This window comes from Lycorma delicatula, chromosome 3 (assembly GCF_047948215.1).
Source record: "Lycorma delicatula isolate Av1 chromosome 3, ASM4794821v1, whole genome shotgun sequence".
NCBI lineage: Eukaryota > Metazoa > Arthropoda > Insecta > Hemiptera > Fulgoridae > Lycorma > Lycorma delicatula.
In genome coordinates, this window is record NC_134457.1 from 80,772,667 (window position 1) to 80,789,884 (window position 17,218).

At 31.2% G+C, this 17,218-nt stretch overlaps 1 protein-coding gene across 3 annotated transcripts in view; it reads right to left on the reverse strand.

Annotated features, from left to right (window-relative positions):
- LOC142321729 (E3 ubiquitin-protein ligase RNF123-like) overlaps positions 1-17,218 on the reverse strand; it is a 127,231-nt gene that overhangs the window by 94,147 nt on the left and 15,866 nt on the right. For all 3 annotated transcript variants that reach the window (XM_075360051.1, XM_075360050.1, XM_075360049.1), the window contains exons 4-8: positions 10,452-10,566; positions 6,411-6,506; positions 3,633-3,777; positions 2,964-3,207; positions 61-300 (exon numbers count right to left, since the gene is read on the reverse strand). In XM_075360051.1, coding sequence (XP_075216166.1) covers positions 61-300; positions 2,964-3,207; positions 3,633-3,777; positions 6,411-6,506; positions 10,452-10,566 — 840 coding nt within the window. The remainder of the gene's footprint in view (positions 1-60; positions 301-2,963; positions 3,208-3,632; positions 3,778-6,410; positions 6,507-10,451; positions 10,567-17,218) is intronic.

Sequence of the window (17,218 nt, forward strand, 5' to 3'; positions counted from 1 at the left end):
ACATAAACTATAAGTATACAGTTATAGAAGTATAAGTTTTATAGAAGAAATAGAACTTACTTCCATAAACATCCAAAACATATCAAGGAAATTATTAAGACGAAGAGCTGGAACTATTCTAGAAGGTAACTTCTTCCCAGGTGTTATAGCTTTATTTCCCAGTGATATAAGAAATGGAACAAAACATGCTTCAACAATATAGGAGTTATGTAGAAGTGGTGCCAGATAATGAATAAGGAAATTTCCAAGAACTAGAATAGTACCATCTTGTGAAATTATATGACCATCTTTTGAAACATTCTGTAAAAACATGAAAAATAAAAACATTAGTTAACAATTTTAAAAAAATATATATATATTACTTCAATGAAATTAATCTTTTTAAGATTCATATTATTCCTCTGTACTGTTAAGTTATACTTAAATTTTATTAAATAAACCACCTAGTAAAGCATATTCAGATAAGACATAGCTTAATTTTTCATGAAAGTACTTTCACAGGATCCCACAACCATATTCATGATTGAAATAATTGCATTATTGCATTAAAAAGATAAAATATTAATAACTGCTTATTAATTACCTGAGTCCTGTTATCTGTTACTGTTTTTATACGAACGTCTCCCTCAAAAACTGTTTAATGGTTTATCAAATTGAAATTTTTTTTGTATTTATATATGTAATATTTTTCTAATATATTTTAATTTTGTCATATTATTAGTTTCTAATATTTCTAAATTTGTGTTAATAGAAATAGAATGTTTATTGTTTATTAAATGATCTGCCATATTGGATAAACCTAATTTATAATTTTTTAAGTATTTAAGATTTAAGAAATCTAGTTTTAAAGGATCTACCTGTTTAAGGATACAATACAGCCAATATATATATATATATATATATACCAAATATTGTGTTGCAATTATGGTAACAACATTAGTACAACAATAGTTAGGGTGGGTGGACATATCATTTAACAATCTGAAAAAATTCAGTAAGCATTATTAAACCAAAAAATGACAGCTAGTGTCTTGGACTGCAACAGAATTGTGCAGGTAGAATTCATGAAATTGGGAATTTAATAACAATATAAGTTATTGTAAAATGATAAAAATATTTAGAAATGAATAACAATGTGGAGTACTCATGAACTGTATTGTTCTGAAAAAATATGCTAAAAAAAAAAAAAAAAAGACTTCATTCGTATTGATAAGGAAAAGTAGTGTAAATAAGTATATAACAAACATTTTTTTTTACTTTTTTACCAGTCAGCTTTGGAATATCCCTTAGGAGTGGTTTTCTACTTTTATAAAATATCTCGTCTAAGTTATACAAAAACACAACATATTTAATTTATATTTGCTATATTCCATAAACATAATAGTACATACTGATTTACTTAGGGACTATTACAGACAGAGATTAAAACTACACAAATTATTTAAGCACCTGAAAAGAAAATGAAAATTGATGTTAAGTGAAAGCATTTAAACAGCATTTTTAAAAGCATTTAATAGTAAGATAAATAAATGTTCCAAAAAGATGATTGTTAGATTTGAATAGACATGATACTAACTATAGACAAGTTATAGTCAAGATAGTCAGTCATTCAGTAATTATAGATAAACGGCAACAGTGGAAAACTATTTAATAAAATTACTGAAACTGTCTGACATTCAAGATGACATCCCTGACATACAAAAACAATCAGCTGGTCAAATAGAATTTCCATTACCTCTTTTGTTTATTTCAAAATGTCAGATCTCCTTGAAACGTCTGTCACGGAAGAACAGAAAGTTATCAGAATTTTATTTTTTTGAAGACGTAAAGATAGCAAAAGTTTATTTGCAGATGTTAAAACAGTACAGTAAAATTGTATTAACTGTGTATATTTTTATAGGCAGATCGAACAGATTAAATCATGCAGAACATATATTACAGATTTTCATCACAGCGGAAGCCTGGTGCAAGTTTTTACTAACGCTTTAAAAAATTTCATTAATGATTTTATTTACAAGGGCAGATGTATAAAAATATGAGAAATCATTGAAATTTTTATTACGTATCGCCACTGTCCATTCCATTATCTATGATTAGCTAAATTACCACACATGTTCAAGATGGGTTCTAAAAGTGTTTCAAAATCACAAACACACTTTAATTTACATTTGTAAAAAATTTATACAGTGGTTTTTAGCAGAAGGTAATGTACTTTTTGGATTTTATAACTTTGATGAAACACAGACTCATCATTTTCAGCTGGAATCTTAATGCCAAAGTATGGAATGGAAACATCCAAGCTCACCCACTAGGAAAAATTCAAAACCTATGCATCAGCTGGTAAAGTGATACTAATAAGTGATGCTAATGGTGTTTAGGGATTATAAAGTTCCAGTTTATTCCAAATGTTTGAAAGAACAATGTACAATCAAAAGTGAGACTTTTGTGATATGCTAGAAAATAAAGTGAAACCCAAAGTAAGAAGGAATTGGCCTGGTTCCCTCTCAAAAAGCATAATTCTTCTACAGGAAAGTATTCAAAAGATGGGTTGGGAAGTGTTGCCACATCCAACTTACAATCCCAATCTCTGCACAATCAGATTTTTTTACTGACCCTCTCAAAGGGTTTTTACACCATATTTGGCAAAAATGAGCAAGTCATGTATATGGAATAAGTATGACTCAAACACCAAGGTAAGCAGTTGTTTATTACTGAAAAAAGAAAGCTCACATGAAGGCAGGACAAGTACCTAAAGACCGATGATTATGATGAAAAGTAGCATTAATTTCATTGTCATTGAACAAATAATAATTTTTCTAGTCATTATCTCTTTAATTATTGAACGACCCCATATATTATATGAAAGATTACTGATCAGGGTAAAATATATGACTCCAGATCCCAATAAACCAAATTGTATCTAACGATTAAGAATGTAAAAGCTGTTACTTTGGAGCACTCACCTGATACTTAGGATCAGTCATTGCTATAAGTTGCTGAAACCAATCAAGTAGTAGAGTAGTTTTAATTACAGCAGCTTTCGGCGCCTTTTGTGGTGTTTGAAATCCAGCTACAGGATACTTTAGAGGCAAGGAACCAAAATTAGCAACAAGATTTTCTGTAAATGCTAAACTAACGGCTGGAAAATATGCATATCCAGGCCCCATCTGAATCCGATCAAATGCTTCACCCAATGATCGACCATTTCTAGAAGAAAAAAATGTAATTGGATCTATAAAGTAATTTCACACTTAAGCTTCTTCTTAAGGGAATTTTCTAGTTTAAAGATATTGTGCACACAATATTCTCTTAATAGAAATATTTATCAATAATGACTGGGATAAATAATGATTTATAATATAATCACTGATTAACAAAACAATTCTGAAAATTTTCATTGGCACACAATTAATACAATACAATCATAGGCATACAATACTCAATACAATTCGCGCATTCATTCATTCATTTGTTCATTTGTCACATGCGCGCATATGTGACAAAAATTGCCATTATGGCATAATATATTCCTTTAGTTACGATGTAATGAATCGCAACAATAATTATGATAATATAAAATTAAAATTTAATACCATTTAGTAAATTTTATATAATTGATATAATTCAGTTACCTATAAAACACTATAGAACCAGCATCAAGGTCTATAGTACTACCAATAATGTCACCACTAAGCCAAGGTTCACCATATGAATAAGTAGAAACATTCCACCTCCGCACTCTATGCCCATCATATGAATATGAATTGATTGTATCTCCTGAAAACAAATTCTACAACGTATTAAAAGCTAACAATAAATAACAATCACAATTTGTATTTTTATTAAATATGAATTAATAAACTGAGCAATTATACTTTTTTTTATATTATAGAGCAATTAGGAGGCCGTTTTATGTTCCAATATGCATTTTAGTCATTAAGCTTATTTTATAGCACCAAGAAAAGTAGTCAAAGTCAGTCCATAGGCAGTCCTCCAAGTAAACCCCAAATGTTGGCTCTTCAGATCCCAACAACCTCAGCATATAGGGAAGATCTTGCAGGGCCAGACCTACAGTCATGGCACTAACAATAAGAAAGAGATATCAAGATAAGGAAAAAAGATAGAGGATAAGAAAGGATGAACTAACCAACAGAGTAGATCATGGTAGTTTACTGTATTACCCAAAAACTATAACCATCTCCTTTCAAATCTCATGTAATAACTTCTAAATTGTCAAATAACAAAATGCATTTATGGGAAAACAAGAACATTTTCCTAATTCATAAGCAACAAAATCTACAAATAAGCATTTTACTTCTTTTTTATATAATTCTAAAAATAACTTGTTTTTAAAGCTGTGATTCAAAATCATTTTTGGCTGATTTTAACCAGCAAAATCCATGACTAAATTGTTCCAAATGTTCATGCATCTTATTGTTTTAAATGGACCTGGAACTGCTATGACATATGAAACACACTTTGCTGATAGATTCATTATCATAAATTAACTATTAAAATTAAGCTCTGATGAAGAGACTTTCATTATAACTTTTTTTTAATATAACTAGAGGAGGCACGGAAGAAAATCAGGCATAATTGTCAGACTCTCTAGATTCAACTTTTACCCCTGTAACTGTCTCTCTTCTCATTATTGCAATATAATTACAATACTAAAATAAAAAAGTATATAACATTTCATTTTATTAAAACATATGCACATTCTATAAACTGTACTTTGATTTTTTATTTATTTATGAACTACAATACCAATGCTCTAAGAGTACAATATTATCTTTTTGCTTTTAGGATTGTCATTATTTTAATTTAATAATTTATGATGCACTTCTTTTAATTTATAAAATGAAACTGAACTAAAAATAGTTTTACTTATTATCTCTTATCAAAATTTATTAAGTCAATTTCTATTATCTCTTCAAGTCTAATACTTCTCATAAAATCTAAGGATTACTAATCCTTTTCTAGTTTAAAATGGTTACTTATTGCTTGTTTATTGCTCTCTTCCAGGTTTGTAGTTTGCTATATCATCTCCATTACTCTGTTACTCCATACAGGCGATACCTGTTACTCCATACAGGCGATACAATATGACTACATCCACAAACCATAGGTAATTTACAATCTCAGCTTGAAAATACTCACAGCAATAGTAACATCGTGTGCAATTGAACCTTTCCTAGCTCTTCTTCATCTTAGTAATGTAACAAATAATAACTGAAAAATTTACTTATATATGCAAGTACTAAATGTACCCTTTACTTTTATTAAATTTACATATATTATACACACCTCACATTCCTTCTTTTTATTTAACTTGACATGCTGGATTTTGTTTAACAAGAAACTCAGTCAATAAAAAACTTACTCCAGAATGTTGTGTTAAAAATTTTTACACAGCAAGATTTTTTTACAGTGATAAACTAATGGTATTTTTATTGTTATGAGTAACATTTCTTTCAGGTTACATTGACTTTTTACCTCTCTTCTATTGCCTATCTGGCTTTAATCAATTGAACTCATAAATTCATTGGCAACTTTGCTTACCGCACATAAAGAACTGCAAGCATAAGAATGCAGAATACAGAGTAGAGAATGATAATTTGTTAGAGATCTACAAATCAATACTGTACATACAAAAAATTCAAAACAATATAAATATAAATTTATATATCAATATGATATGATAAAAGTCAGTATGTCCTCTACTACACTCCCTAAGAGCCTAGTAAACTTTTATAAAAGAATCTTAGCACTAACTTACAGGTAAATATCACATCCCAAGATGTATAACAGAATTTTAAGATAAGCTAGCAAAGCTGCCCAGGAAGTTTTTTGTTTTTTGTTCTTGTATCATTAAATCCACTGTAACCTTCAGAATAGTTTCAAAATCTCTACCATAAACAAACAGGGGATCTTACCCAGTCCAAAGTTGAAAGAAAGTCAATCCCATTTTAATGAATATCCCATTCACTTTGAATATGGTGTCTGTCATGGAGCAAGCATGATAATTTGAAAACAGTGAATTAGTCTTTTATAAATGGAAAATACTGATACTTGAAATTATATGTTTAAAATTAAATATTAAGTTATTTTTTGTACAGGAAGCTTAGTGTAGCAAATATTACCCATATTCTGGATAAATAGTAACTCTGTTCTTTTTTTTATTAATTTTGTACTTACAATAAAAAACAGTGTAATTACTGATTGAAATCAATTAATGGGAAGGAATTAGTTATTCAAGGTAAGCTACTGAACTTTAGTTGGGTTAGTCTCTGAACAAATAACCTTATTTTTTTAAAAATTTTACAATTATTTTTTGTAAAATAATTTATAAAATCTTCTCAGAATAATAATATAAAGTTATTTAAATAAATATTAAAATTCTGCCTTACCTACACCAATTTCTTGTGAAAATTTGCAGTCAGCCATTGCCCATCCAATCTGCATGACACCTTTGGAACCCAGCTGTACTTCATATTGCCACTTACCTACAAAAAAAAAAAGTATAAAAGACTAAAAATAAATAAATATAAGTCATTGACCATAGACACTCAAAGAACTTATACAGAAGTATACCAGGCTACCCCATTCTACATAAAGTTTTTTCTACATTTTCCTATGAAAATGTATTTTAACAAGTTGATGGTCAATGGAGTAATCTACCAGTTCAGATGGGTGTATTTTTATCCACCCCTTTCTCTCACTCCACCATCTCTCTTTCTCTCTTTTTGAAGTTGCGTGAATTGACAGAACTCGAGCCACTTTACAAATATATATGAGCATATACTAATCTTATATCAATTTCTGGCATTAGGTATCTATTTTTAAATGTCTACCCCCTCTGGATGGCTCCCAATGTATAAAAATCTCCCGAAATGATGTCCCCCCTAATTTTTGATGGAGAACCTGAGTTAGGTCTCAAAACTTGAAAGACAAATAGTCTTGATTCACCCAAATTGAATTTGTAGATTACTTGGCATTAATACAGAACAAAAATAAAGTCAATAAAAATTTCATTACTTTTATCTAGAACATTCTTTCAGTTTAGATGTCGGTTCAGCCTCTCTTACTGTAGAAAGATTTTTTCCTCTACTTTCTTTCAACATTAGAATGTCTATTTCAACAAAAGTTACTAAAAGTTAAATTAATAACTGATCTGACAATAAATGTCTCACAGAAAAATATTTAAGAGGCTCATAACAACACACAAGCCCCACATCATGCAGCAAACTAGAAAAAGCCAAACTTCATTGAAAGCAACTAACCTTAATCAGTTAAAAAATTGAAAACATAAACAATTAAATTTTACAAAAACATAAATCAAAAACTGGTATTTAAATCTTAAAAGCCATATAAATTCCTAGCATAAATAGTTATTAAATTAAAAAAACTCCTTTTCCATATCAATTTAATTGTGAATCAAATCTTTACCTTTGAAAACTCTTACTTAAAATATATCTTCTTTTTTACTTAATAACTTCATTAATTTTTTTTACTTAATATTTTCTTTTTCTACATAATAACTTTGTTACACATTTTACTATACTAAGTGGCTGAGTTTGGCACACTGCTGCAACTCAAAAGATTTTTACAAAAAGTATAAATGTATTCTTAAAACCACTACTCATCTCTACATTAAATTTATCAAATATACCACCATGTTATTTTTTGTTAATTGTTTACTATAATAATCAGGAAAACAGTTAAAGTTAAAAAGCGGTTTGCTGGGAATTTTATAAAGGACTTCAAAACTAATAACATGCTGATTTAAAAATTGCAAATTTTATATAACCCTTCAACTAAATCTTATAATCATCTTGTTACAAGGGCAAGTCAACAATTTGTACAGTTTTAGTTGTACAGTTTATTTACACAAAGGTAGGGATTCAACACGTACATCTTTTTTTCACATAGTCACCTTCCTTGTCATTGCACTTGGTCCAATGATCCACAAAGCTTGGGTATTCCTTTCAAGAAGAAGATTTTCAGATGTCATGAATCCACTTTTGCACAGTTTCCTTCACATATAAGTCTGTGGAAAATTGACAACCTTGCAAAGCATCCCTGAGGAGATGAAAATCACAGGAAGCAAGATCTGGCTGTAGGAGGATGTTCCAGTATCTCAAAATTCAACTTACTGATGGTTTGAATGGTGTAGCAAAACATGTGCAGGCAAGAGTTGTCTTGCAACAACAACACTTTCTTCAACAATAAACCTCAGTGTTTGTTGCAAATTGCTGGCTTTAGCTTGTTTTCCAACATTTCACCAAGTTGATCATAATTCTGTTTTCCATGAAGTCTTCCAGTAAAGCCTATTTGTTTTCAATAAAACAGTTAGTATAATCTTTTTCCCGCCGATGGTTCAATCTTGAATTTTTTCTCCATTAGAGATCCCAGGTGTTCTACGCCATGCTCTGGCATCACATTTCATCATAGATGACTATTCTGCTTAAAAATGTGTCATCTTCCTTGTTGAAGCAACTGAGTTAAGTATTGGCAGATGTCAACACATTTGAGCTTGTGTTCTCCAGTAAGCTGTCTTGGTACCCATCATGCATACTGATGCCGACCTCATTGTGGATTTTATGAGCAGAACCATGACTGATGTTCAAAGAAGATGCTACCTCATCGATGGTAACTCACCTATTCAACAGAACCATCTCTTGAGCTCGCAGAACCTTGTCGTCCATGGTGGAGGTTGACAGCATCCTGCTCCCTCTTCGTGCATCACACTTGTCTAGCCATTTTTAAGCATCTTGTTTATATGAAAAAAATACTTTTTCATGATAAAGCATTGTCCCCATACTGTGATAAAACTCTACAATGAATTTCAACCCCTTTTCAAACCCTCCAATCTGAGAAATTGGATCATTGTTCATTGTTTGTTCTTCATGCAAACTGCTAGTAGGGCAGACATGTTTACACTGTGATAGCTGGAGGACAAATGAAGCAATCAGGAGCAAATTTCGCACATGTGACCACAGTCATTCCAACTCTAAGCAAGCATATACAGAAGGTAGTATAACAACTTTTAAGGTGAGTTATGCCAGAAGTGTAGATAATTTTTGACTCACCCTCATACAATCTCCCAAAAATTCCAAATCAACTAAATTTTATTCCAAATACCCATGAATATCTTCATAAAGGAAATACTTTTCAAAGGGAAGGGAACTGCGTAAATTAATTTTTTTTTATTTAAAGTGACAAAAATTACCAAAAATCTATTCAAACCCCCTTCTTTTCTACACCAGTAATAAATAAATAATGATGCTCACATGTTACTGAATTCATTTAATGCAGAAAATATTAATATTTAAAAAAATAAAATAACAATTTTTTATGATATTTCTTTTTATGGTCCAGTAATCCACCAAACTAAATAAATTTCCACTGTATATGATTTGAAATAAAAAAATATATTAGAATGTCTTTCCTATCCCACTCTTCATTAGTCAGTTATTTAGTTACTTTTAACAAAGTTAAATATTTCAAAGTTTAAATTTTTACCTTCTCAATCAATTTTCATAAGTAAATTAATTCAATCTTACACTCTTCTATCCTTTCCACCATACTCCAAGTATTTCTAATATCCTCAACTTTCATCCTCTCTTTTCTAGGTTTAACTAAGAAATTCCTTTTAAACTCCTTGCATGTTTGTATTTTTTCGTACCTTTACTCTAATTTACATGCAATGGAGTGTCTTCTGGTTATGATGGGGAAAGGGCCATGATTAGGATTAATTGTAAATAAAGTTAATGCCTAAGTAAACAATCATAGACGAGTAGCAGTGGAACCTGAAGGTTTGAAATTATAACTAAAGAAAGTCAGCTGCAACTTTAAAAAAATATATACCACTGTGATGCAGCAAATAAGAACCACTGTTAACTAAATCATTCTACATTCTCACCTGCACAGGAACAAAAAGTAGTAAAAAATAAAAGTTATAAAAACCTGACAGTAATTATAAATTACCTTTAGATAACACAAGCTCATTGGAACACTGTAAATATGGAAATTTTATTAAGGGCCAATATTAGGGCTTTCCCAGAAACATCATTTAGTACTTTTGCTTCTCTTATGAAAAGTGAAAAGACTTCAGCATAAAAGAAAGAGAAACAGTATAAAAGATTACAATTCTTGTTACTGCAACCCTGTTACAATAACAGGGTTACCAAGGAAGTGAATAAAAAAATTAAGAATGGAAATTTACAAGATTTTCATGGTCATTACTGTAGCATTAAATAGAAAGATAAGAAAGTTTCTAGATTTTCTGGAGAAAAGAAACAGAAAACAGAAAAGAAATTATAAAAATTATATCAGATTAACTTTAAAAAACTTTACTATAACAATTAGATTATACATAAAACATTAATTAATCATCAATACATATAAAATTATTTTCAAAAATTGTAACAAATAAATAAAACAAAAACCTTTAAAGAAACAAGCATTTGCTCTCAGAGTGCTGAAGTTACTTTGTGAATTGATACTAAGTCGATCTGTACCGATAACAAATAATCCTACATGAGTGCTAACATCAAATCGTACCTGAAACACAAAGTAAAATTATTATGCAAAATTACAATAATTACACTGTCAACATGTTTTTGTCTCACGACTACCAATAGGTGTACTTAATGCAGTTTTTTATTTTGTTTACAAATATGTATTCAGAATTCCTCCATCATCCACAGTTTTTTTGATATTTTTATTTTATTTTAAATATTTAAAAGCATTTTTTCGTCCATTTGTCCACTGTCAAGTAAAGCTTCTACAACATTGTAAATATGATGGAACCAAATGAGTTAACTCAAAGGGTAGTGTTGCTATTGTTGTGCAGGTTCAGTCATGTAAATACCATGTAAAAACGTGATCTAGTGTAGCACACATTCATCAGAATGGTGCCAGTTGTGGGACAGTGGACCAGTGAACCAGTAAACACGACATTGTGACTCCATTGTGTGTCTGAATTATTGTGTATTACATATTTACAACTTTATTTCTTTTAATTAGTCATTAGTTACAAAATGCCTACAGTTTGTTTAAATCATTCTACCGAATTTTGTTATGTATGTAGTGAAGTGATGCATAAGTCCCAAAGTCAAAACCTTACTCCATTAGTAAAAAAGTGTTATGAACTTTATTTTGGGTGTAAAGTCGGGAACCAAACAAGGGCATTCACCCACATATCTGTTGTTTATCGTGTTCTAGGCTTCTCACTGCATGGAAAACTGGCACATGTTGCATGCCATTTGCTATCCCTATGATTTGGAGAGAATCCAAAGATCACTCTTTTGACTGTTATTTCTGCTTAACAAACATTAAAGGGATTATGTCAAAATTAAAACATACAGTGGTGTACCCTAACTTGCAAGCTGCAATGAGACCAGTTCCACACTGTGAAGAATTGCCCAAATCAAAGCCTCCATAACATGCGACATTAGATGAAGAAAGTTCAGAATCTGATGGAAATAAGGAAGAAAAAGAAACAGATTCTGGTGATACAACTTTTGAACACAGCAGTTCATCTGGGCCTCATTTACTGAATCAAGAAAATCTAACGATCTCATACAAGATTTAAAGTTATCTAAAAAAACAGACTGAAATGCTTGCTTCCCGGCTAAAAGGATAGAATCTTCTTCAAAAGAATATAAAGATATGTACTTGTAATTGTCATTCTGAATTTAAAGACTACTTTTCTGAAGAAAATTGCTTAGTGTTTTGTAATGATATTTCTTCTCTCATGGAGACATTTTGTAATGAACACAACCCAACAGAATAGTGCTTGTTCACTGATTCCTGTAAATTAGTTTAACAGCTAATGGCAATAAATTTACATCAGTAACTGTGGGTCACTCTGCTAGTATGAAACAGATGAAAACTTTAAATTTATATTTGAAAAGCTTCAATATGCAGTGTATGAATGGAATATTTGTAGTGATTTCAAGGTAACTGCACTCATTCTTTGTCTGCAGCTTGGTTACACAAAGTACTCCTGTTTTTTTGTGAATGGGATAGTAGGGACAGAAAAAACCATTTCATTAGAAAATAATGACCTAAATGTGAATCACTCATTCCTGAACAGAAAAATGTGAAATATAGCCCATTGTGTAATCCTAAAAATGTCTGTCTACCTCCGTTACATATGAAACTAGGATTAATGAAGAATTTCATCAAGGCCATGTACAATATTCCTGGTTTCATGTACTTAAAACAAGCTTCCTAAAATTAGTTTAATCCTTCTATTAAAAGAAGGAATATTTGGGGGTCCATAATTATGATTGATTACTAACGCATGATGAAAAGTTTGAGTAACTATTGAATCCACTGGAGAAAGCAGCTAGGCAAACATTCAAAAATGTTATTCAGAGTTTTTTGGGAAATTGAAAGACAGAAAATTATCGTAATATTGTCAACAATGTTATAATACCTTATAAAAATTTGGGTTGGTAATCGTTAAAAGTACACTTCCTGCATTCGCACCTACGTTTCTTTCCAGAAAATCTTTGCACAGCTAGCGATGAGCATGGGGAACACTTTCATCAGGAGATTTCAGCTAGGAAAAAGAAGTATCAAGGCAAATGGAATCCTAATGTGTTGGTCAATTATTGCTGGACCACCAAGAGAGACGCTCCACAGGCGAAATATAGCAGAAAATCATTATTTCTTACTTTCTACAAGAGTGAAATGTTTGAATATTGTGTAGTTAAGAATGCAGAAAGTATTAAAATGTTTCAAATTATAAATGCCTGTCTCTTGGAAACCTTGTGTGATGGGGAAAAGCAGTTATCATATTAGAATTCAGAAAAAAAAATACTATCAGAATCACATATTTTTCTTCCTGAGACAAAAAAAGTTATTTTTTGTTCACCATTGTTATTATAATATATTTAATACTTCCTAAACAATTAAAAATGGAGAATATAAATTTGATTAAAACTAAATATCCTGATTTTTCTTAATGAAAAATTGGCAGTAAATTATGTTTTAAGTTATTATTATTTAAAGCACCATCAAAATAAATGAATTTTGGTTAATTCATGAGTTTACAGGCACAACATCTTGCATTAAATTAGTTAGTTAATGCATCTATCCATTAACTATTTCATCATCATTTTCCTATTTAGTGATAATAATTTAAAAAATCTGATGTGGTCACCACATGAACAAGCAGGCTTTAGTCCAAAACGAAGTTGCACCGACCAAGTTCTCTCGCTCACAACGTACACTGAAGCGGGGTTCCAAAGAAATCTTAAAACCTCTGCTGCATTCGTTGATTTATCGGCCCTTTATGACACTGTCTGGAGAGAAGGCATGATTTGTGAGGTTCTCCGTGTAATCCCAAACAAACTAACAGCTCGCCTCCTTAATAACATGTTGAACGACAGGATGTTCCAAGTTATCATGGAATCCGATATAAGCTCACCAATGAAACTCAAGAACGGCCTACCACAAGGGTCAGTATTTGCACCTCTCCTTTTCAGCCTCTATGTTGCAGACATGCCAGAGACAAGATCTAAAAAGCATGGCTACGCCGATGACTGGGTGCTAACAATAAAATGTAGATCATTTGAAGAGTCGGAGGAGGTCCTGATGGCTGACCTAGAGAAACTGGGAAGGTAATTCTGGAGATGGCACCTCAAACCAAATGCTAGTAAAACAGAGGTGTCATGGTTCCATCTGAGTAACAAGTTTGCTAATAGGGAGCTTAAAATTCTATTCGAGAATACATGGCTCTTTCACAATAAGACACCAAAATACCTAGGCGTGACACTTGATAGATTCATTTAAGGAGCACCTAATGAAAACTGCAGAGAAATTGAAAGCGAGAAACAACATTATACATAAGCTCTGTGGAACAACATGGGGGGCATCGGCTTCCACTTTGCGCACATCAGCTCTGAACCTGGTCTTCTCAGCTGCTGAATATTGTGCATCAGTGTGGCTTAACAGCCCTTATGTTCATAGAATTGATGCTCAACTTAATAACACTATGAGAATGATTGCTGGGGTTATCAGGTCTACTCCCGTGGAATGGCTCCCGGTATTGAGCCACATACCAACCCCAAACCTGCGCCATTTGAACGCTCTTGTAAGAGAGTACAAGAAGATTATGGGCAATCGAAACCTACCAATACATGACGACATTGAGGATGCCAATCATGGCCGCCTTCGATCTAGAACGCCACCTATCAAAACAGCAATTGCTGCCACAGAGGACGGATTTAACCTGACACCTGGCATCAAGAATGGACCACAAAGCAGAATAACCAAATCCCATGTATTACTCAACGGCCGCCGGGTTTTGACTTGTCACGTAAGACATGGTCAACACTAAACAGAATACGAACTCAGCATGGTAGTTGCGCCTATTTCCTCTATAAATAGGGTAAAACACCGACGCCCCTTTGTGAGTGTGGTGAAAATCAAACTGTTAAACACAACACAGAGGTTTGCCCTAGGACAGCTTATGAAGGGAATCCTGAAGATTTCCTGATGGCAACTCCAGAATCAGTAGCATATAATTATTCGTTAAATCTTTGTTTTTAATTTTTGATTGTAATTGGTGTTGTGTTTTGGTGCCATACGCTAAATAAATAAACCACATGACTTCCTTGTACACCTATTAAATTTCATATACACACATTTTTTGCTGCACTTCATTTAAACTTATTTCATTTGAAAGTGAGATACAATCCTCCAAATCTTTAATAAAGTAGTCAGTTACACAATTGCATTGTGGTGGGCACCAACATTGCAACAAATTTTTTTATGGTGTCCATATCAGCAGTTTATATATTAATTTTGTTTCACATCGCTCAAGTAGATATGTGGTATAAGTGAGAATATGTCGGATTCATAACCACACACATATCAGTTCAAATCTGACTTCATGTACATATTTTTTTAACTTTTCTTTTTTAATTTAAATATATTGAATTATTAATTAACCTCCGATTTAAATAATTTCTGAATTAAAATGAAAAGTACATAAAATTTTACTTCATTAATAACTTCTACTGTTAAAAATTGTTTTACAATGAGAGGTTAATAATTATTAATAAATCAATATATTCAAATTAAAAAAAAAGTTAAAAAATATAAGTATATGAAGTCAGATTCGAACCAATGTACCTTGTAGATCCAAATATTTTATTAATTAAAATTTTATTTGGTTATAACTCTGGAATGAAAATAAGTACCACTTATGATATATCATTGAAAAGCTCTCAACAAGGACTTATTACTGCAATTAAGAAAAAGTTCAAAATCCAAATTTATTTAGAGGTCTGACACATTTTTAGCCCATTCAGTTGCAATCAAAAGGGGCGGTGCACAATTAGATGTTACAAAAGTTTTAAATACAAAATTTCAACATTCTACAGCAAATCATTTTTGAGTTTTGCGAGGTACATACATGCATACGTACGGACAGACATCATGCCAAAACTAGTTAAATGGATTCAGGGATGATCAAAATGGATATTTCCATTGAAATCTGAAAACCGAAATTTTTCGTGATTACAATTTTTCGTACACGGAAGTAAAAAGATAATGCATATTTACAATATGTAAAATTACTTTATTCCAAGGCATACCAGAGTTACTGCTACAAGAAATAATTTATATTAAGACTTTTTTAAAGGTTTATTTTGAAACATAAGCTTTAAGTTCATGTATGGGAATATTGTATAAACATTTTATGACAAGAAAATCCAACCTATAAAAATTATATCTGGAAGAGACACACCACACAACCACAGAAGAAAGCTACTCTTCAGCAGCTACTGTATGTCAGAGAAATATAAACAGTTAACACCAGCTTTCCTGGCAGGAAGTTCATAGTTTCAGATCTGGCTGACCAGTTTATTTTAATGCTAACAACTTGATATAATTTCAAACAACCATTTTGCTATTTGGATCAAATTAATTACACATCCTGGCCCAGTCATTCACACAAAAAAGAATACATTCATACACAAAATACATTCATTGTATTCATTCACAAAATACATTATATAAAAGAGATACATTCATTACACAAAAAAGAATATAGCTGCTTACAGGCCCTGAATAAAGAAAGCTGCACTAGATTAATCTGAGACTTTTGGAATGTCATATGAATCAACCAAGAAAAGTGGCTATCAATTTCTCAGAATCCTAAAATTTTCATTACAGTATTTTTTTTAACATCTTTTGAAACTAACATATATAACAACGTGACCTTATTTCACAAGATGCAATGGTTTCAAAAATAGCAATTGACGTATGGTTAATTACAAATGAATAAATATTCCATATAACTTTGTATTCAGTATTCAACATAAAATGCACTCTTCACTAATCTGAATAATTTAGTTTATTTAGCATATTTAGATGTAGCTGCACACCAACATACACTTTTTCTAGTGAGAGCTGGAAGCTATATTTACCCATTTCAATGTCCTACTAACAGGTTTTGCTACGTTGCTAACAACTTTCCTTGGTTTTCCTTAACTAGTCCCTGAACAGACAAGTAATACTTATCAACTATTCAGTAGTGAGTGGTGGACTGCTACAAAAATAGGCTTTCAAATAGCTTCATAAAAATAAATTGAGACATCAGGGTTTATTAGTTGCCTCAGACCAACAGAAATGATTTTTTTTACCAAAAAATTTAAATGGCATCTTCCTAGCTCCTTAACAGTGCCAGCACTATGACAAATTGCACCTGGATCATTCCTTAAAAAACAGCAGCAATGGATTATTGAATAATTTCTTAATAAGCTTTATTTTCAAAGGTTTTAAAAAATGGTCTGATTTTTCATAATTTTGAAATTGTACATCTTATAAGCTGTTTACTGTAGGCATAAATAATTAGTAAAACTGTGCAGGTTTCAGTATCCCATGACAATAGTTTCGTTTATTAACATACCTAGTGAAATGAAACCATACTTTATGAAAAGCACTAGATATAAAATCGTAATGTTACCTTGAATCAAGTTCTTAAAACACATTAGCAGTCAACCCTTTTACCATACTTTAACTAAATACATGACTAACATAAATAATAAAATAAATTTAGAAGAGAAACACAAAATAATAATTGTTTATGTTCTTGATCTTAAAACGTTTAACATAAGATTAGACCAAGATCTACTATATCTTGGCATCTATCTATCTATCCAACAACCAGTTTGCAATAATTACTAACAAAACT